A 23,215-nucleotide genomic window follows, 5' to 3' on the forward strand; every position below is an offset into this window, starting at 1 on the left:
GTGATTACATGCAGAACAGGACAGTAAAATGAAACACTACCCTTGGCATTGCACATTTTATCTGTAATTGGACCTTAAATAAAGGTCACTAGTAAATAGACGTCTCGCTGTTTTTACTTATAACACAATTTAAATGTTCACTCTGGATCAGTGATTGAACAATCTTCATTCTCCTAATACTTGGGTGCATATACAGTACATCTGAAGAGATGAGCTGAGCTGAACACAAGATGTGAATACCACTGATCAACACAATACCCCGATGAGATCGGACAAAACAGGACTGATGCGCAGGTCTGTGTAAACACAGAATAAACAAGCAACTATAGAAGACACAGGTGAAAGTAATGAGTAACTAAAGCAACAAACAAAAACACACACAGAAAACCAGGAAATCAAGAGGAACTAAAACCAGGAACAATGGGACAAAAATAAATTCCAAAGGTTTATTTATAAACGTTTCTGGTGATCCTGAAGGTCTGGATTGGCTGGTTTAGTGTCTGATTAGGGATGGAGTCAAAGTCTGTCTGTAGTAGTGTGAATGGATGCATGCCCCTGTTAAGATCTTCATCTAATAGATAAGGTCCAGAAAAGTATATCATCAAAATAGTTCATCTGCCATCTGTGGTTCAATCTGAATTTTATGAAGCGACGAGAATACTTTTTGTACGCAAAGAAAAGAAAAGAAAATGGACACAAAGTGCGCTATCCATGCGTTACTGATGACAGAGAATAGCATACACTCTCCAAAATGGCGCTACACTGACACCGAAAGGAGACGAATTGTTGAATAAATGTTATTTTTATTTTCTTTGCGTACAAAAAGTATTCTCGTCGCTTCATAAAATTCAGATTGAACCACAGATGGCAGATGAACTATTTTGACAATGTTTTTTTATACTTTTCTGGACCTTGACAGTGATCATTACTTGGCAGTCAATGGGACAGTAAGCCTCCCGGTTTTCATCCAAAATATCTTCATTTGTGTTCCGAGGACAAACAAAGCTTTTACGGGTTTGGAACGATATGGGGGTAAGTGATTAATGACTAAATATTCCTTTTGGGTGGAGTATCCCTTCAATGGCTTGAAATGAATTTACCCCACAGCAAAATTACGATTTAAAATCATGCATTTCAGTATGAGCATGTTGCTTGGACCAACATGTTTGGATATTGCGGCAGCCACATTAAAGAAGTTATACAAATAAGGGAATGTTAGCTCAGCTGAAAGCACAAGTGACAACAACCTTGGCATTTTTTTTTTATTTTTTACATTTAAAAACATCATTGGGAAGGCATCTGAGTACATGTTCATATTCATCTTAAGGCAATGATGCAGCGCCCCTGCTGTCTACTGCTGGTAATTGGAGACTTCAATCAAGTTGTGGTCAGGGTCACGGAAGTAGAGGGATCTGATGGGCCCCACAGCGCCTGTCCTGTCCACGGGGCCCTCCTCTATCGTCACTCCACACGCCTGCAACACAGCAGCAGCAGCAGCATACCATCACCTGCATGCTTCAGGGTTTATCTGTGAACCGTGCAGAACTCAACAGAGAGAGCTTTTTAAATGTCAATTCTTTAGTGTAAATTGAAGTAGGGAACAGGATGAATTATAATTTGAATTGAAATTCTAAGAAATTCATTTACTGCTGTACTGTACGTGTATAGTTTTAATTACACCTTTTATTTTCACTACACAAAATATGCAGGGTATTTTAGTTTGGTGACATCAGTAATGTTTGAAAATGTTTTGCTGTAAAGATAGACAAAATAACTGGCAATATTGTGTCTCAAATGTTAGCTGGTCTTCCTGCATTTGCAGACTATTTGTATATGTCTGCTTTTAATGAATTATTATTATTATTTTGAATTGAACTACACTGTTTCTATACTTATAATCAACAACTCAAAGTCAATAGTTTTATAGTTTTTTTAATTGTATTAAATGGCTGTTTTATATGATTGTAGTTTATTCCTTCTTTAAAGATGCTGAGTACACCGTCTTGTATCTTTGTCTATCTGTCCAATTTTTAAACACTTTTTTTTTTGTTGCTTTTATCACAAGTCTGTTGATAAAATTAGCATATTGCTTTAATTATGAAGCATGCAGCAAGAATTTTTGAAAAAAAAATAAAAACATTAAAATCAGAGAATTACGTGGTGGACATCCTGTGGTACTGTATGGCAAAATTAATAAATACGCATAAATAGTCCAAAATGAATAGCTGTTATTTTATTTGTTCAATTTGCAAAATTTGTATTGGACAAATCAATTTATCTGTTGCGTGATTTTGTTTTTAATTGCAATTTCATTCCAATTCAACATCCTGTGGCCAATTCAAAACAAATTCCCTCTGATAAATGGAAAGGTTCAGACCAAACTCTGTGAACAAAGCAGAATAAGTCACCTTGAGGTGGGCAGCGACGGTTGTCAGAGGGGTTTTGGTAATGAGGCACAGGTCAGCAGATCCTGGTGTGGGGGTTTTGGCTTTGGGCTCAAACTCCTCCCCAGCCTGATGCAGGTTGAGCTTTTGCTCTCCAAAACTCAGAGCCTTGCGGTCGCCCTGGAGTGACAGGATTGCTTAGACTCTGCTGCCACCGTGTGGTATTGTTTGTGGTGTGTTTTTGTATTGAGTGACATTCTACCTTGAAAGTGACGACCTCCATCCCCAAAACCTTGGAGTAAAAATGCGTGGTTCTGTTCAGGTCTCGAACCGTGAGCACCAGGTGATCCAGATGACTGATGTCAACGGGACAGGAACTTTTGAACCGGACTGATGAGAGTCCACCCAGAACTGACTGAGGGAGAAAAACATATCCACATGAACAAAGAATTATGCAAGCAAAGATGTATTTGTGATGAATGTACAAAGAAACCAACAAATTACGTAATCGAATTATTGTTTTTATGCATATAATCAACATCTTAAAATCAAAGTATGTTCTTTAAAGTAGTTTTTATTATTATTAATTTATTATAATGCTCACAATGGTTTATGCAATTGTAGTCTTGCATATTCGTCTTTTTGTCCAGTTTCAAAATACTTTTTTGCTTTTTCCTTACACTACCATTCAACAGATACTTTTATTCAGCAAGGATGCATTGAATTGATCAAAAGTGAAAGTAAAGATATTTATAATGCTATTTATATAAATATATATTTATAAATTCTATTTCAAATAAATGTTTTTCACTGAACTTTCTGCTCATGCATCAAGTTTTCCACAAGCAGCAAAAGCTGTTTTCAACACTGATAATAATAAGAAAGATTATGGATCACATGACATCGAAGACTGGAGTAATGATGCTGAAAATACAGCTTTGAACACAGAAGTAAATTATATTTTTACATATATAACATAGAAAACTGTTATTTTAAATTGTAATAATATTTCACAATATTACTGTTTTGCTGTATTTTTCATTTAAAAATGCATTCTTGGTAAACATAAGAGTAAACATCAAACACATAAAAATATCTTAATTATCCCAAGCTTTTGACTGGCGGTGTGTCTAACCATACATCTTTAAGAATTTTCTTAATTACATTCTTGAAATTACATCAATATTTATCAAATGAATATTAACAACGCCAACGTCTCTTAGTAACTTTCATACAACGTCCAACGAGAGACATGCTTCTGGCTTCTTGATTATAATATCTGAAGCATGCCTATTCTGTAAAGCTGCTTTGAAATGATTCGCATTGTGAAAAGCGCTTTACAAATAAATGTGAACCGAACCGAAACAGTAAAGGACCAGGTAGAGTCTAACAGACGCCTGACTCTGAGCCAATCAGTGGCCGAACGTCAAGTTCCCTAATTAATATTCATGAGCCAAGCCTTCATCATAGTAAGATTCATAAATTCGCTTCCAGGAATTTTTTCTCACATTTTTACAGTAATGAAACGCTATTAACCTGCAAGTAGTAACTTCATACAAAACTTTTCTATAATATTATTACATTTTTGCCATGCACTACGTTAGAGCTTTCTATCAGAAGCTACTTATCAAACTAGAGAGAGAGAGAGACGTTGTTACCTTGCCATAGGCAGTGGCGGAGCCAGAGGGCTAGTTGGGGTGGCAATTGCCACCCCAGACGAAGTCCTTGCCACCCCTGTTGCCACCCCGCTGAAAACATTACACTGTTTCATTTTAACGAACTTTTCTCAAATCTCCCAGCGGACGTGAATGCATCTTTACACAGCACGCACAAGCGTGCAGCGTGCTGTTCCTGCTACACTTTTCATTGGTTAAGCTGACACGCAGCTCTTTCGTGCTCCAAAACATCGCGGCAGCACATACGGGACCGATGAAGAGCGTTTTGCTGGCATGTACGGCTTTTATTGGTATTAAATTAAACGAAGTACTGTTTTAACGGGAAGTAAGGGAGACATTGCACTGTAGTGCTTAGCATTAATTAGAGCTGGGCGATTTTTTCCCCTAAAATAAATAATAAAAAAAATAATAAAAAACTCGATTTACGATTCGAATCGATTTTTTTTGTCTGTTACGATAGTCACTGTGTCAGATTACACGATTTTGACTCCTAACAATTTTGTCACGTCGTGGACAAGAAACATGTCAGACTACACGTTGTTTTCCGACCAGTCATCGCGAGCTGTCTCACACACTCATTCACTCGCACATACACAAGCTCACTCATATAGCCTACACACATACACTGTCTCACATACACGCACTCTCTCTCTCACACACACACACACACACACTCACTCACTCTCGCGCGCACACACACACAGTCACACACACTCGCTCGCGAACGCACTCTCCCTCCCTCACTCACTCAATCGCTTACTTTTTCGAATTACTTTTTGCTGCTCATTTATACACTCACTAAGTTTAATAAAAATACATAATACATTTATGTAATATTTAAAGGTGTTAACTGTAATCTTACAATGCAAAATGATAACTTACAAAGGATTAAATTCATCACAATTATGTAAGTATCTGGATATTTGCCGCGGGGCGAGGGCTTCAATAACCTCTCTCTTTTTTTGACCATACATGTGTTTGCATCCCTGAATAGATGTGACTGTAGAGATGTACTGAAGTAACTTTGTGTAGACATACAATTTATTAGCACTTAACATAACATGTCTAGACGTCTTTAAGCAATTTTCCTTGTGTTGTCAAATAGGCTAGACCTCAATATACTCACATTTTGTCGTAATGTATTACTTTAGTATTTGTAGTAATGGTGTACTCATGGTAAATAACAAGCAAATTGTTCCAAATTTTGGTTTCTTCATGAGGTGTGTAACCAAGCTTTCCTTTGAATAGGGACAGCACAGCAGAATGAAGAGAAAAAGCGATATCACCAACTTCTTTCTAAAGAAGCAAAACTCAGGTGCAGATCAGGGCCAAACAGATCCCAGTGTCAGCTGTTGTAGTGAACCATATGTAGGTGGTGGACAGGGAAGTCAAGAAGAGAAAGATGATGACACACAAGAACCCAGTGTATCACCAGCAGGTCAGAGCAGTGAGCAGAGGCAGTAAATTGTGTTTTAAATTCAGATTGTGTGATGATTTTTGTGCAAAGTATTATGGTATAATATCCAATGATAATTTTATAATGAATTCAAATTCAGAAGAAGACCAGAGTGAGACGGTTATTTCTACCAGTGATGAGGAAGACAGTGAGCCAGTCCTAATAGAAAAAGAAGAACAATGCACTGAACTCCCCATACCCAGCTCAAGCATCACATGTGCACCAAAAGGACCAAGTGGTAGGTACAGTAGCCATGTACAAAAAACATTAAAGGGATACTCTACCAAAAAATGAAAATTCTGTCATCATATACTCAGCCTCATGTTGTTTCAAACCTGTATGAATTTCTTTCTTCTGCTGAACAGAAAGGAAGATATTTAGAAGAATGTCAGTAATCAGACAGTTTTAGATACCATTGACTTCCATAGTATAAAGTCAATGGTATCTAAAACTGTCTGATTACTGACATTCTTCTAAATATCTTCCTTTCTGTTCAGCAGAAGAAAGAAATTTTGGAAAATAAACAACTTTAATTAATCTGTATACATTTTGTGGAAAATAATTTATTTTTAGTGTAATTGAACACTTTGTATATTGACCCCCCAAAATAATACCTTGCCACCCCTTTGCCACCCCTGTTTTAAAAGTCTAGCTCCGCCACTGGCCATAGGTGGAGTAAGAACGGAGAAAAGTGCTGAATACGCGTACAGCCATGTTCTCACCGACGATATCACCTGTACTAACCTGTCTGAGCTCACAGAAACAAGTCTAACTGGAGAACAAGCGCTTGTCTCCTGCAGTAATCACTCTATTACACACAGCCACACATCACAGAAACACCAGAAACTATTAGAAAGCATAGAAAACCTGGGCGGCGCTTAGCGGCCCGGAAGATGACTGTGATTAGTCAAATATGACTGTCTAAATTATCTTGCTTAAAATCTATGTATTTTTTTTAATTCACAGTCTGTCAAGGTTTATCGTTGTTGTTAGAATACTGTAAATGATCGTCCTGCTACCGAGTAACATGTTGACGGTGCTATCCCGTGAAATCTGTTACTTTTCTCAGCGCTGGTCAGGGTGAACCAATCAGTGGTCATTATGAACCAATCACTGGTCAGGGTGAACCAATCAGTGGTCAGAGTGAACCAATCACTGGTCAGAGTGAACCAATCACAGCCGCTTGAGTGGTTTCAAGTTAAGAATATTTCATTCTTAACTCAAAGGGGAAAAAGCTACAAAATAGAGAAAAAAACAGTACGATAAAACAAACTGCAGTGTTCCTCACTGTATATCATCATATATAGTCAAACCAAAAATTATTCAGACAACCAGTTATAATTTTTTATATATTTTTTTCACAAGTGGCTGCAGGACACTATAGTTAATTTATGTAAGTGAGGATAGCTAAATAACCTGTGACATATCATACCCACAAACTCTTCATACAGTGGACTACCAGTAAAACTGATAAAAATTCAAAGCAAAAAAGATTCAGACACTTTGACCTGAGCATGTTTTAAGTGTTTTTTCTTTAATTGCTAACGCGACCTTTTTCCACCACAAACTGAACCAAATGAAGCATTGCTTGACCTAAACTGGTATTATCTGTTTAAATTTAACAGCTGCTTGCTATTCAATGTAACTCTTTACATACCTTTCTATAAAAGTTATCTGACTTCATCAAGATTCATTTGTTCTGACACAGTTTAACTCTTGACTTCTTGTCATGCTGTATTACTATTTTCTAAACTATAGCAAATAAACTGTGATAATGTGAGAAATGTTGAAGGTGCCTGAATACATTTCGATTTGACTGTGTAGTTACTTAATATTTTCATCAACGCTTCTGGACTTGGTTAGAATTCCTACAGTGATGTCAGATTTGAAAATATGGTCTGGAAAAGTGGTATTTAGGACCATAAACTATGTGTGATGAACACTGATGATCAAATATCACATCCACAGATAATGTAGTCCAGTTAGTTCATGTTCCATGACATCTGGTGTCAATGGATCTTATCAAAGTTTCATGATCTAAATATATAATATTGTTCATCAGTTTCCATAAAACTATGCATTCACATTAATACAAGTTACTTATTTGTGAGCAGTCTTTTCAATTGACAGATCATTGTGATGAAATAAGAGTCAGATGATTTAGTTCAATGAACAAATCATTGTAGGTTTACCATATCCACTCAAAACAACTGGGAAAAGTGTTCTAGCTAAGTCTTAAAATAGGATCAAGGAAAAACTGCATCGAGGTACTTATATTAGTGTTTGCAAAAACTAAAAACAGTAGTACTGGAAAATAATAATACAAATGAGTGAAATCACATCAAAAATAAATGCAACTTGTTTGTTTGTTCAAAACAAACAATCGCAGTCACGTTGCTGTACATGTTTTTTTTTTTTATTGTAATATACAAATAACATTATGGCTTGATGAAGCCAGAACAGACTGATCAATATTTAGTAGATGTCTCTCATCCGAGAAGAAAGCCGAAAGTGTGCAACGTCTGTGTGCAGTAAGCACTGGGCTGATACAAGCAAATGTCACCAAAAGAAACCAAAATAATGCTGAACATTTGTGGAAAATCAATATTATTGGTAAATACAAACCTCGAACCAGAATGTGCAGAACCGATAAAAACCTTTCACAGCATATTATGCAGTATGTATTGCTAAATTAGACTGGCTGCTAGCAGTAGGCTGTGAGATTCACTGTAAGCTCCTTTCTTCCACAGCAGCACTAAACGTGATGGCGCGGCCACAGAGAAACGGTCAAGTGAGGAAATCATTTTATTCATTTTAAACACAGCAAACTGGAAGCTAGTCAAAGATGACTCAAAATAGAAGCTATAAATATGCTGGCAAAATTAAGAAATTCTATCGAGTAACTCGCTCTTATAATACATGACCTCTGAACATAAGAATATGCATTTTTAACAATGGTTGGCTTGGTTATGATACATGAAATAATGACGAAACTCATGGTGGAGAACATTATGCTTAGGGTTAGTATCCCAAGTCAACACAGAAACAATATAGACAGATATTTCATCTATTGTTTCTAAATAACACTGCTTTTGTTTTTCTAGCATGGGACTAAAGGACCTTAGCTCCCATATGAACCAACCATTATATAATGAGAAAAATAATTTCCTCCTCGGAGTAAGATAAACGATGCTATTCTCAATGTACAGAACTGTTAGAAAAACTTCCATTTAAGTCTTCATTTTAAATGTTAATATTTACAGACTAGAACAATAGACTAGAGTCAATGTGTCAAAATGTCCTTTACATTTTCCTTATTAGCATTGCACGACATTGCCTATACGTAGCCAAGTTTTTTCTTAAGATATATGAAGTCGATTTGAGTCAGCCAACTGATGCATCATCGTCATTTGGGAAGACGGGCAGAAATACAACCTGATGGGTCCACGTAGCATATTTACAGCATATTTGTAACTGTAAAAAGTGGCTGGCCAAATATTTTTCAAAACCAGTATTACTGAACACCTTCAGAAGCCAAATCAAAGTCTATACTATACAGGATGACGAATTCACTCAGAACTACTGTGAAACTTACTACTATTTATATGTATTTAGTCATTTATGATAACGGTGCAACTGGTACATCACACACTATGCTTTCATACCAACACAACCAACACTGTATGAAACCAAAATCATGTTAGATGCAGCAGTTTCAATGTATTTTCCAATTGCAATGTATTTGTGCATGAGCATGATACACTTTTCTTGATCCTTAATGCTATTCTTGACGCTCAAATTATTCATTTTTATTCAAATGCAAACTTCATCATCTGATATGGAACACATAAAAGTACAACTCAAATCTCTCTTTTAGTATGAAAGTGTATGTACCACTCTACATTGCCCCTCAACTTATAATTTTGCTGAATGTTGATGTTCAGTACAAGTAAATGATCAGGGCTTCATCTTGCACCAATATTTATTCCATTGTAAGATGCGTCAAAATACACTGATGTGTAAATTGGGGGAAACCAGCAAATCTGATCAAATTTATTGATGGCTTCATATAGGATGTATGGGGGAAAAAAATCTCAATACGAGTTCTCACATGACTAGCTAATAAATGTAAAGGGAAGGGAGGAATTGATGTCGAAGTGCCACAAAACCAACTTTGGCTAGACAACACTCTCTCGGTTGGTGGAAACCAGAACCGCTCTGCGGCAAATAGGGCAGGTTGAGTTCTCTGAGAGCCAGCGGTCGATACAGTGCACGTGGTATTCATGAGAGCAGGGCAGCTTCCGTAATTTGTTGCCTTCGGCATACTCCGTGATGCAGACACTGCAGGTTTTGAGCGCATCGCTCTCGCCGAAGTTTCGCATGGACAGGTTGTCGATCTGCTCTTTGGTGAGACCTCTGGGCTGGTCGTCATCTTCCTCATTGAGCAAGAAGAAGTGCGCGAGTCGCAGAAAGGGCAGAGATCCGGTTTCATCCAAGCTAATGGGCGCACGCTGTCTGCTTCGGTTCTCCCGAGGACTGCTAGCACCGGAAGCTCCACCCTCCACTTCCCTCTCCTCTGTCCGTGCCTCTAAACTACCCTGGTTAGAGCCTCCATTTCCAGGAAGGTAGGAGTCCGCTTCACCTGCAGCGGCTTCGGTAGAATCATCAGGGTTAACCAGTCCATCAGTGAGGTCTGCAGCTGGGCTGTCTTCACGGTTCGAGTCTGGATAGTCTGAGTCCATAAAGTAGCTAAGTTCACCAAAGCCAGTCATGATCTGACGAATCATAGACTGCAGAGCCATAGAAGTGGCTTCCCCGAGTCCAGTGTCCGAGATCCTGCGAATGGGAATGCGGATAGTGCTGACGTACGTTCTCACTCCTGCCCGCTCCGAACGGGAGAAGGTCCGGCGGAAACCTCCGCGCTCAGTCTCATACAGTAAAGTGTTGTTGGAGGTCTGCGAACGAGACCTGGTACGGTTAGCGATGCTGTCTCTCTGGCGGTACTCTCCGGGACGCACCCTGCGTACCTGCAAATCCAGCATTATAGTTGGAGGTCGACGACCCGAGGCTCCTGCTTCTCCAGCAGTTGCCTCCCTCTCCTGAGGTGCTACAGGTAACTCGAGAGCTGCTTCCGATTCTTGAGTTTCTGTTTCTACTGTGCTCTGCCTAGGCAGGAACAACTGCCGAGTCCGCGAGCTTCCCTCAACCTGGGGCTCTGGAAGGATCTCAGGATTGCGAGAAGGCAGGCCGTGCTGGGTAGGTGGAAGTCCGTCTAATCTTTCGAGGTTGATCGGCGAGCGACCTCTTGCAGTGCGAGCCCTTGTCCGTCGCTGCTCTGGGCTCCTACTGCGAGCCCTAATTTGACCCCTACGTGGTTGCTCTACTGGGGGCAAAGTCGGGGGAGCTGGAGTTGGCGGAGTTGGTGGAGTTGGTGGATCTGGCGCAATAACTTCCGTGTTTTGGGCCGGGGTGCTAGGAACTGGAAGCTCTGGCTCTACTATAACCGCCAGCTCATCCACCACTGGTTCCTCAACCACCTCTGCAGTCTCCATAAGACTCTCCGGTTCAGACACAGGGCCATCTGGTCTTTCCTGGCCCCCTTCCAGCCTTTCCGTCTGCGTTTGCTGCTCAGCTATGTTGCGATTGACATTGATCTCCAAGCTGAAACGGAAATCACCGCTGTTGGGATTGGTTTGGCTCACGGCCCGCCACGATTGGTTACCCCGATATCCGCTCCTTGTTGTATTCCCTGTCTGTCGTACGGTGTTGAGCCAGTCAAGAAGGGTCTCCCCACTGGGGTTTTCCTCAGTGCCCTCCATCTCTGTTGCTGAGAATGACAAGAATATTATTTAAGAAATTATTGAAATGGAAGAATTACAAGGAAAGTCATCTGGCTGATATGGATTCTGTATAAACAGAAAAACAGTTGACTTACCAGCAGGTTCTTCCCTTCTCTCTTCAGGGGAGCCATTGCTGGGCGACTCAGGGCCATCCTTGACCTGCCGAAGGCGGCTTAACAGTTCGTCTGCCGTAATTTCACCTGACCAAGAAATGAATGGGTTAGAATTGAGATGCCAGAGAAAGAGTGGGGGTTTTGCAGAAAATAAAAGTCAACCTGACCGATCTAATGCACTGATCACAGGGTCAAATCCAGACAATTACATGCATGGCTTTTAGTTGGAAGTCATCTAAAATTCAGTTCACTTCTAAAAGATAAAATCAACAAAATTAACTTATAGAAGCCAAGCACACTTCAAATTTACAGTCTTGTTCATCGGAGATAAAGGTCCAAAAACTGATGCACTGAGGGGAAATTCCTAATGCTCACCCAATAAAATGCTCTCTAGAATCATTTCCCTTTAATAACACCTGCCTCTGACTAGCAACATCAACCTAAAAATCATAGTTAACTGGTGTGACGAAGTCTATAACAAAGTTGCAGTCAAACTTGCTGTTTCAAGAGGAAATGTCAACACCATAAAGAAAACTGAGCTTGTCAACCAATGGTGGCTGATAGGGTGAAATGTGAATGAAAGCAACAAGACTCAAATTATTTTATTAATAATTGCATGGCTGGCACAACAAAACATCCTGATTAATGAGATATGATTAAAAATGTAACCTTTTAACACATAAAACAAAAAGCAAAACACTGCATGTCCAACTGCAGTAAACTGTTGAATGTCAATGTTGATACACAATGAAACAGGTTGGAAATAGTAGATATGTATAATAACAAAATATTTAATATAGTAAGTAAATAAATAAATAAAAAGCAATAGTAGTTTTCTAAAGAACGCGTTATTAAGATTACTGAACAAAATCAAAATTGTCACAAAAAAGACTTTCAAATGGAAAAACGCAAAATTATTCAGGAAGGAGTACTACATGTCATACAGCTTAACTATGAGTATTGCATACTTAACTATGAGTATTGCATTTATTGAACACATTTCAATAAATTTGAGCTTTCTAAATGTTTCTAGATATTCATAAGCAGACGTTTCATACTCTACATTTCTAAACAACATTTTTATTTGCATATTTGAGGTGTCACTGTCATGCATGAACTGTGTGCTTCTCTTTACAAACCCCTCTCGATAATTTATATTGCAACAATGTTACAGTAATATGTATTACGAGCGAAGAAAAGGGGAGAAAAACAAAGCGCTTTCTTTGGGAAGAGAAATATTAGAAACAAGATCCAGATGTGTAGTGCAGAATAAAAAGAAAAAGCCAAGAACCCACAAAATTATGCTTTATTGGTTCAGTCCATAAAAAGTGACATGGTTATTTGCAGCAATATTATGTGGCTTCAGTGATCTGATCACAGTCCATTCATAATTCGTTTGGGTGCATTTACATCTGCCATTTAAAATGTGGCCAAGTGAGATTGAACGTTAATGCCAATAGAATAATAATAAGATCAAAATAATAATAATAATATCAAGACGTTTCAAATGACATGACAAGCTTTTTTTGATACAACATATCCAAGGTGCTTTCCAATGGTCTAATTTCTTCTGACGAAGTTGGATATGCAGAATTTCGCCATCAGACAGGAGTTTTCAAACTTTCTGAAGTCTAGTCTTTATGCAGCAGCTGTCCAGAAAGAGTCCACATTAAACAGCAACAGTACAGGACAGTACTGAATAGGGCTGGGCGATATGGCTGAAAACTGTATCACGATATCAGTGTTTCATATCGGTCGATATCGATAATTATTGATATTTTTTTTTAAGGTGGTACATCAAGTTCGTGGTATTACCAGTCTTGGCGGGGACGACGGTCTTGCATAATTTGCAGACGACATTTGGTCTGACTACGGTCAGACTTATAATATCCAAAAACTGCCATACTGGGAGCTGACTTTCTCTTTTATTTACAATTTCCTCGCTCGCTGCGGCACTCATTTTCTGCTTATGAAGAGGAATCCAGCAGACCAGCCAATAGGGTCTGGCTGCAGACGTGCACTCTCAGCCGCGCGTGCGCACTTTTTTTTTTTTTTTTGCGCGTGCGCACTTAGACACGAGACAACGATATGGCGCAACCAAACATGATACTGTTACATGATTGGCTGTTAGCGTGTCACTCCCTACGTTGCTAGGTTACCAGAGAGCGAGTGCCTTTGTTAATGCAACCAAACTTGTTTCGCAGCCTTTGTTTTCTTCCGACGAAGAATAAAAAATATCGAACGTTTTATCGAACACATTTTTTATTGATATCGTTCACGTGTCTATCGCGATACATATCGTTATCGTTTTATCGCCCAGCCCTAGTACTGAAAACCTACGGACTTACCAGGACAAGAAATGTCCATTCAATGCCATCTCCTGGCCATCTCCACTGTCCTGGGACATAAAACGATTGGGTGTCTTCATAAGTTTGTGTTATGTTTGTTTAATTGTTTCCGAGCACAGAAACAAAAAGCAAACCAGTCAAATAATATGCAAACCTAAATTGGAAAATGGTTGCTTACAAAAATAAACTAAATTGGAATTGAAACCCATGGTTTCACAATTTCTGAATCAAAACAAAGGAATTAACTTTTTCTGAAACTTAAAATGTATCTCCCAATTTTTATTGTAGCTTGCGTTCACAAAACTGAACAATAAATAAGATAAACAATCATTTGCTGCCGAAAATATTTGACCGAAACAGCGATGTTTAAGAAATACATCTCATGCACACAATGTGGAAAAAATTGTGATAAGAAAATAGTCTCAGCATTCAAATTCTGTCAATTTTATGATGAAACTCAAATGATAATTGTTTTTATGCTGTTTAATGGAGAGACAGATTGCTGTAGTGGCATGTGATATGATCATCTCTTTCAGTTTACTACTAGTTATAACACAAAATAAAAAAAATAAACGAACAAACATCAGAAGGTGTTGAAAAATACAGTACAACTTACTGAAATGTATCATGTCTCATGTAATCGCTCATCAGCTAATCAGTCACGTAAATTTATACATACCTTAATAAAGCCATTCAATGTCCATAGCCTCTAAAAACATCTAGAGGAGCATTTTGCTAAATATAATAATTAGTCTATGTAATATAATGTATATGTGCATGCAGGAATGTACTGGCCATCAGGAGTACCGGGACATTCCCGGTGAGCCGATCGCGGAAGCGAGGGACCTCCCCCATATTAGGCGCTGTTTTTAAATTACAGTGCATGCGAAACTGCAAAAAGCAAATACTAAAAAATGTGAAGCGGCGCAACCCTATGCTTCCGCCAGCAGCACATAAAAGCAGGATCAGTCACCCACACAGCACTAAAGAACGTGCGCTGCGCTTCCGACACGATGTAAAGTGAAAAACAGCTCAAGTCGCTTGATCCATTCAGATGTGATACAAAATTTAGTTATATAGTCGTGTGATATGAGAACGTTAAAGGTTCTGTATGGATGTCAGCTGAAAACAGCCATGACTATGTAAACTGCATGATGAGGTAAATTGGAAAACGCCCGTACATAATTAGTTGTCAATTCAGCACCACAGTCATTTAACTTGCAATTATTAACACTGTACAAATTGCCTATTGTGTTTGGCTGAATGCATTTATTATAAAGGTTAGCCTACTGTTATTATATTAAATATTGAGAAATTGTGGAAGCTGTTTTTGTAGTTTCTACACGTTTAGTTATTTATTTATTTTTTTACAAATTCCACAGTTTGTTATTATTCTTTATATTAAAAAAAAAAAACATATGGTAATGAGGATGGTTTTACTTGTGACCACCATCTTACTAATACTAGTCGGTTAAACTCTGGATTCTATGAAACTATATTAAATTTCATTAGGTCTGGGGATGATTTAACAGTATATCTTTAATAGCTTCTTTCGCTTTAAATGTTTAGTTCTAATTAACTTTAATTGAAGTAAAATGTTAATTCAATTAGAGCCTGATTAAAGATCAATTGTGTCTTATATAAATTAGGTATTAACTATTTACAAATGTTAAAGTTTTTAAAGGGATAGTTCACCCCAAAATTAAAATGGTCATCATTTACTCACCATCATGTCATTCCAAATTTCAAGAAATGTCTGTACAGTATACAAACAGTAGAAATCAAGGGTAACCAAAGTGGTTTGAAAACAAATTAGCTTCTTTTGTGTTCCACAGAAGAAAGTAAGTCATACAGGTTTGGAATGACATCAGAGTGAGGAAATGATGACAGAATTGAATAGCAGTACATTTTCTGCATTCTAGCTCAAAATCATTGCTTTGCTCAAGTTCCTTTCTATGTGACAAAAATGCATTATTACGTTCATTAAGAGTTCAGTAATATCATCATTATTTGTTTCTGTCCTGTATTTTTTTTTTTATTCATTTATTTACTCCAATTTAAGGCCCTATAACCCAGCAAAATATTCACGAAAAACTTGTGGCCCAGATGGGCTGAATTTGTCCAGGGCCTAATTTTAAAAAATTAAAATCTGTTTTATGACCGCAATTCTTTGAATGTTTATATTTAACAACAAAATGGAGAAATAATTTTATAGTTGATATAAACTGCCGTATGTGCAATGTAAATGTCTGTATACAACAGATTTGATAAATTCATGGATTCAAATATGGTGATGTATTTCCAACTGAAATGGAATAATGAATAGAGGGCGGGATTTAATTTCAACGCTCCTCCTCCCTGTCTCTCACTCATAGCAACCAAATGGTTGGAGATAGGGCTGCACGATAATAGAAAAAAACACATTGCGAGATTTAGTTTTCTTGCAATATATAGTGTGATATGAAAAAAAAAAAAAAAAAATAGAAAAAAAAAAATAATAATCACCAGATGACTTGAATAGCTCTATTTGGAAAAAAATAAATCAATGATTGGGGTGATTTTGTAGGTGAGTAAATCAGCAAATTACAAGCATAGATAAATATACAGAACAAAGATACAAATGAAATAAAGAGTGCTGTATATTTTTCTGGTAATTCTAACAGTATTCACTTACAGACATTTAATAATCAAATGTAAAATAGCACGGCATAGTCTTCACTGTAAATTAAATCCAATAAATCTGTGTTTAAGCTACAAAAGTGATTTTTGTTGTTTGATTAACATTCATGACACAGAAAGCCTCTGGAACATTAAACTGCTGTGAACCAATATATTGTTATACATCCATTGTCTTTCTCAATTGTTTACCTTCACCTAAGCAACTGTGTTTACAAGGATACCTGCAGAGACATGCATTTTGACAAATTCGCACGTATGTGTCATTTCAGGCACAAATAAACACGGAAGTGAAGGAATTCAGTGTTCACGTGCATCTGCGTGACTCTCACCGTGTCTAAACCAGACGCGAGCGGTGCGGCACAACAAAATACAATAGAACCCATTATAATCAGTAAGAAAATATCGATACACGTGAGTATCGCGATATTTTGTTTGGCGATACTGTATCGATTCTCCAAAACGAAATATCGATATTAAAAAAAATAAATCATACAAGATTCATGGCAGTTGTTTTGTTTTGAGTTTATATCCCGACCGCTAGATATCAGCGTTCATCTCTGAACTTAAACAGTGACAGGAAACACTAGCATCAGGGCACTCCAGTAATGTTAGCGTTAATATAGTTCGCTGCCAGTAATGGAGGATGAAAGAATTGTTCCAGCTCTCGTTTCGGTGTACTAAGCTGAACTGTGGTGCCATTTGGGCTTTTGCGCGTCTCGTGTTGAAGAGCCTTTGCGCGGCGGGCGGTAGAGTCGCCGCGCAGCTGCAGCTTTCTCTCGTAATTCGGGGGTGTTTTGTGCAGTTGGGGCGGTTCACGCGTCGCGGTCTCGGCGATTCCACGCGGAACATAAATACAAACTGAAAAACCTGTGAAATCCAAGTTGAAAAGTTCTGAGAAAGTTTAACATCTGTATTTATTTGATTGTTTTACAATTGTTTTGTTTTCTTTAGGAATCCAGCAAGAACTGTATTTTTCATTGATATTAAGCAGATGTCATTTTTTGTTCTGATCAAATGTTATGACATTGCAGTGCACGAAACTGTGAAACTTTAAAGTAGAGTCCATAAATATATATTTTATCTTTTTATAAAATACATTTTATACATACATTTAACTAAAGAATCCTGCAAGCACTTGAATATTTCCCGCTTTACTCGTACTGCACAAAAAGTGGTTCAATAATGTTGAATGTTACAGGGACTGATTATTGCAAATGCAGTGTGTTCTGGTTAAACTATTTTTATTTATTTATTTTTTGCTAAGGTTTGCATATGGTGGTGTGTTCTTAATGACAGCTTTCCTAAAAAATATATAACCTATTCCTAAAATAAGAAATATCCCAATATATCGCCTTGCTTACAGTATCGCAATGTATCGTATCGCAACCCCTGTATCGTGATACGTATCGTATCGCCAGATTCTTGCCAATACACAGCCCTAATAATCAGTGACGCTGTCTACACTGGATGCGGCGCGGCAAATCCTGGCAGTAAACTGATGCTGTGTTATATTTATGATTTAACGTTACTGACACAAACTTCAAATAATTTGCAACAGTTGCTTTGTTGCGTCCAGTGTAGACAGACTCCAGCTGTTGAGGTGCATCCGGTGCAGACACGGTGTCTGTGTGTGAGCAAAGAAAACAATCAGCATAAATATAATGATCAGTATACTGAACATCGCACATCCTGGGATGTGACAAACGCGGATGCGCACATCACAATATCGATGCTGAAACGATATATCGTGCAGCCCTAGTTGGAGGGGCGTGGTTAAGCATATTCTGCCCAAGCCGTCAAACTGACATCATCAGAGAAGGAATGCCATTCCAGAGCGGAAGCAAATGATCAGATTTTGATTAAAGATTACCAAGACAAACTATTTTTTTTCAGTGCATTAATTTGCACGGATTAATTGTCCACTTTAAGACTAACAATTAGGGTTGGGTAACGTTTGAATTTTATTGATTCCAATTCTTATCGATTCCTAATTCTGATTCCAATAAGATAGATAAATCCATTAAACAAAAAATTAAGTCAAACATATTTATTCTGTTTTTTTGCCTATGGTTTTACCAAACAATACCAAAAAAAAAAAAGACTAATATAAATGTCAAACATTAAATTGTTAAAGACAAGTAAACAGTAAGTAATAAAATAGGAACAAACTAATCAGTTAGCAATAGCATAAAAAATAAAACTGAACAAACTTCAGGTACAGAAATTGAAATCAAAAGTTTAAAAACACTGCATAGTTTTCTTTTCATAAAAAAATTGATTAATCTTCATTCAAGTTAAAATATTCATCAGTTAAGGATTTTCTTGGTAATACTTTACAATAAGGTTCATTATTTAACATGAACAAAGCATGAACAATACTTCTACAGCATTTATTAATCTTAGTTAATGTACTAATGCATTGTGAATGAACATGAACGACTGTATTTTTATTAACTCACATTAACAAAGATTAATAAAGAGTGCAATAAATGTAGTGTTCATTGTTCGTTCATGTTAATACATTGTAATGTTATCGAATGACGCCTTATTGTAAAGTGTTACCATTTTCTTTTGTTCTTTGATTAACGTTATTGACAGGAAGCGCGTTTATTAGGCTGCTGTCTCTTTAACACTGAACGCACACTGATCTAAAAATACTGTTACACATGCTACGTTCACTTAAGACAAAAAAACAGCTGCGTTTATGATGATATACTGACGTATTTTGTGCATACTGGTCGATAAATGTGAAAGAGAAGTCCCTTTTCTGCAGTGGAAATGCACGGAACGGTTGGAGAACGGACACAGGTCGGGAACCCGCATCGGGACCGCTGTCAAAGCTGCTGTTCTCCGAGCTTGCTTCAGAACAGTGTGCAAGTTCTTTCCCTTCCTGTGCTTAAATAGTTTAAAATAACATTAAAATGCGGACGCAGGAATCATTAAGCGGAATCAAAACGCACGTGTCTTATCCAATACCTGGTTCTTAGAAATTTGGAACCGGTTCTCGATACCCAACCCTATTAACAATGTGCACTAACGAAATAAATATTGTATATTTTGATATCCTGAGGAGTTTAAATATGTTCAGTTTTGGCTAAATGAAAGCATTTGTCGTTTCAGTAAACAATTCATTTAGGTGCATCACTAGCTGTGATTGGTCTTGAATCACATGTGTAGCATCACTGGTTGTCATCGCCGGCATCAAACCAGGTGTGGTGATGCATTATGAATGTCTACACGTGAATAGGATGACAGAGTTACAGTGGAAGGGTAGACCTGTTGATAGCAACTTTTGTACAATAAATGTGTTGAACTCTGGTCTGTTCCTCGCACCTAGCTATTGTATGGCTTTTGAGGATTTGTAACGGCGCAGATTGAGTATGGACTACTTCTGTGGTTCTTTTTATTATTTTTGGTCAATTTAGGAGTCACAGCCTCTTTCACTGTATGGAAAGGAGCAGCACAGAAATTGTGTGAAATCTTCCACAACAGAGAAAGAATGAAAAAATATATAACTTTCATTTATCAAACCTTGATTTGTAAATATAATTGTTTTTGTCTGTGGATTTGGTTCATCCTTCAGTTACCCTAAAGGGATATTTCATTCTACAGAATGAAAGAAAACCTAATGCCTGAAATCCAAAACATCGAGAATAAGTCTGTGAGCATATAGCTGGCATCACATGTAGCTTGTATATGTGCGCTAATAAGCACGTCATATCAAGTGCAGTCGTGTTACTTGATGTTGACTGAAACCCAGCAGCAACTATAACTTCAGCTTCACCCAAGTATAATTATCCATTATTCTACTGAAATCCTCATTCAATTTACAACCCAATAATACCACTTAAACCAAAACACTGCTCTATTACACCACAAGCAATGACCAAAATATCACTGTAAAGCACATTTAGTTTTCTAATCTTGATAAAAATGTTTAAAAAACAAAGGATTTACCAGGGGTGCCAAGCAGATTGTTGTCTCTCATGAGCCGATAGTCTTCTTCGCTGAGATTGTTGACGAACTGGTAGAAGGCCTCTTCTCTGTCCAGACGGTCCAGCTGTCTTCTGCGTTGTATTTCAGTTTGATCGCTGCTGCCCTGATCTGCATTATCCTGACCCTCCATCACTGCCACCAGCTGTCAGATCCAACTACACACAACAGCAGAAACAGCACGTTAGTGTCAATCAGACCAAACACACACAGATACACTGACCACAAACTGAACAAGACATGTATCTGTAATAAACATAGTATTTCCATTACTAGCCATATGATACCATCACTATCAAATGATAATACTGGCATGACACTGCCACACAGTTTCTGTAGGTGTGTGTTTTACTGTTACCTGGAGCCAGTGAAACCGGTTAAAAGATGAAAGCGCTCGTTGACTGGAATAATCTTTTTAAGTTATTAAAGAGTAACGTGATATTAAGAGTTGGACTGTGATCTCTCAAATCTGTTCAATTATAGTTAGCTGACTACAACCGGAGACTGAAAACAAAATGGCATCAGCGAGCTAAACAGGCTAAAGCTCAGGAATTTCAAGGAAGGCAACCTTTACGTGTGTCCTTGATGCTACATACAATTAACACAGTAAATGAATTCCCAGTGTAAGTCAGAGCATAAATGTGCTGCTAAAACATCAAATAAATAACCAATATTACATTAACGGTGCATTTCGCAATGTGTGACGACAAACCTCTCGCAGACATGAACTGAGGAAAGGGGTAAAGCTAATGCTAGCTGTAGCATGAGCACAAACCGGGTTTAAGCTCGCTCGCACAGCCCAAGAGAAACAGCGGTCTTGTTCATGCTAAGCTAAGGCGAAGCTAACGCTAGCACGGCTATGAGATAAAAACAGCCAGCAGTCCGCGAGCTCTCCGTCTCGACGATCTTAACAACTGACCCACGAAATGAGAAAAACGCGGAAGAATACCTTAATAAACGCGTCGAAGCCTTAACTAGTCACGGTTCCGTATCTGCCTCGTAGATGTTTGTAAATGATAATCTTGACAGCTATTCAGGAGTTCATTTTCTCAAGCGTCTCTTCAGCGTCGAATCTACTTCCGGTGTGCGGAAGTGCGCGGAACCGTAATACAACTTAAAAGTCTTAAGAGGTACGATATATGTGACAGGCTTTACAGAGGTATGTTTAAATTGTGACATATTTAGATCCCAGTAAAAGAGATTAATTTGAAAGGTGCATTCTTACACCATCTTACCTTAAATATTACACAAGCTAACACTGAAATGTACACAACCATTTGTGACCCTGGAGCACAAAAGCAGTCTTAAGTCGCTGGGGTATATTTGTAGAAATAGCCAAAAATACACTGTATGGGTCAAAATTATCCATTTTTATTTTATGCCAAAAATCATTAGGATATTAAGTAAAGATCGTGTTAAATAAAGATATTTTGTAAATTTATTACCATAAATATATCTAAACTTCATTTTTGATTAGTAATATGCATTGCTAAGAACTTCATTTGAACAACTTTAAAGGAGATTTTCTCAATATTTAGATTTTTTTGCACCCTCAGATTCCAGATTTTCAAATAGTTGTATCTCAGCCAAATATTGTCCTATCCTAACAAACCATACATCAATGGAAAGCGCATTTATTCAGCTTTCAGTTGATGTATAAATCTCAATTTTGAAAAATTGGCCCTTAAGACTGGTTTTGTGGTTGACAGATTTGTAGCCTACATGTATTAACATATTTTGTGAATTCATTATTATTATTAATCAAGTGTTTGTTATAAAAAATCCAGTACCTGATTATCAGATGTCATTGTCATCAAGTCATCATGATTTTTGGAAGGATCCATGTTCAAAGTCCACATGTGAAACACAATCTTTAATTTACCAACAAAAAGAAATACAGATGACATCTGATAACAAATTGTTATTTGCAAGAAGCAAACATTTAAATAAATAATAATAAAAAAAAATATTAGTAGTGGCTTAATACATTTCAGAATTCTAGAAAAACAAACAATCTAGTATACAAAAATATTCAAATCTGCCAATAAGATCCTGTTAAAGAAACACCTGGCTGATCTAGCTGGTGTTACTGGTGTCCAGATGCACATTGATGTTGTGCTTGACTGATGGGTCTGCTGCGATCACGGGCCTCATTTATAAAGTGTGCGTATGCTTAAATCCATGCCAGCACTCATATTTGTAAAAACTGTCTTTGTCATTCATTCATTCACGTACGCATTTTCTGTGCGTATACATTCATTCTATGAATTACATATATATATGTGAGAGATGATCGTAAGATTCCATAAGGATGGTTTCTGCGAAACACTTTATAAATGAGGCCCCACATGTTTTGACAGTAATAGGTCGAGTAGTTTTGGCAGTTCTTGGTTGAATGTCTGAAAAGCAAGCAGAAAAAAACATTGGGATTGTGAGATTGTCTGATTAGATGGGCCATGTGCCTGTATGTACAGTGGGCCCAATAAAGATATTCAAAAGAGGAAGGGGACAAGTACTGAACCTTGTGGCACTCCAGTAGTTAGATCTTGATAGACACCTCTTACATCTAAGATATGTTGAAAGATCAATGAAGCAGGGCCAATGCTACATTTCACAGGGCCCATCTCCTGGCTCAATGAATAGTCTCTAAAACACAGAGGTCGCTTTCATCACAGGGCCCTGTACAAAGCCTGTTAAAGCTTGGTTGTCATGCAGGTTAGCAGGTT

The 23,215-nt window shown here is 37.7% G+C and overlaps 2 protein-coding genes across 3 annotated transcripts; both read right to left on the reverse strand.

Annotated features, from left to right (window-relative positions):
* Nucleotides 1-438: 438 nt before the first annotated feature.
* Nucleotides 439-6,571, reverse strand: LOC306852996 (glyoxalase domain-containing protein 5). The gene is made up of 4 exons (XM_079390138.1): nt 6,178-6,571; nt 2,647-2,799; nt 2,409-2,564; nt 439-1,474 (listed from the first exon to the last, which is right to left on the reverse strand). Exons 2-4 carry the CDS (start codon nt 2,665-2,667, stop codon nt 1,352-1,354), a joined length of 300 nt encoding a protein of 99 aa, XP_079246264.1. The 5' UTR covers nt 2,668-2,799; nt 6,178-6,571; the 3' UTR covers nt 439-1,351.
* A 481-nt stretch (nt 6,572-7,052) lies between these two features.
* Nucleotides 7,053-21,579, reverse strand: LOC306853455 (E3 ubiquitin-protein ligase RLIM-like). 2 transcript variants are annotated; one of them, XM_079390883.1, is made up of 4 exons: nt 21,439-21,579; nt 20,454-20,647; nt 11,452-11,556; nt 7,053-11,343 (listed from the first exon to the last, which is right to left on the reverse strand). In XM_079390883.1, the coding sequence occupies exons 2-4, from the start codon at nt 20,620-20,622 to the stop codon at nt 9,695-9,697; spliced, it is 1,923 nt and encodes a 640-aa protein (XP_079247009.1). In that variant the 5' UTR covers nt 20,623-20,647; nt 21,439-21,579; the 3' UTR covers nt 7,053-9,694. The 2 variants fall into 2 exon arrangements, with proteins under 2 accessions (XP_079247009.1, XP_079247010.1); XM_079390884.1 differs by having other exon boundaries at nt 7,684-11,343; nt 20,848-21,577.
* Nucleotides 21,580-23,215: the final 1,636 nt, after the last annotated feature.

Source organism: Barbus barbus (genome assembly GCF_936440315.1).
Source record: "Barbus barbus genome assembly, chromosome: 33".
NCBI lineage: Eukaryota > Metazoa > Chordata > Actinopteri > Cypriniformes > Cyprinidae > Barbus > Barbus barbus.

Bases quoted from the DNA above. Each gene is read 5' to 3' on its own strand.
- LOC306852996 (XM_079390138.1), bottom strand. From the start codon at position 2,667: ATGGAGGTCGTCACTTTCAAG. The intron at 2,565-2,646 runs GTAGAATGTCAC...CTGTCACTCCAG, and splicing joins TGGAGGTCGTCACTTTCAAG to GGCGACCGCAAGGCTCTGAG. The intron at 1,475-2,408 runs GTGACTTATTCT...GCTGTGTTGCAG, and splicing joins CCGTCGCTGCCCACCTCAAG to GCGTGTGGAGTGACGATAGA.
- LOC306853455 (XM_079390883.1), bottom strand. From the start codon at position 20,622: ATGGAGGGTCAGGATAATGCAGATCAGGGCAGCAGCGATCAAACTGAA. The intron at 11,557-20,453 runs GTAAATCCTTTG...TTTCTTGGTCAG, and splicing joins CAATCTGCTTGGCACCCCTG to GTGAAATTACGGCAGACGAA. The intron at 11,344-11,451 runs GTAAGTCAACTG...TGTCATTCTCAG, and splicing joins GAGAAGGGAAGAACCTGCTG to CAACAGAGATGGAGGGCACT.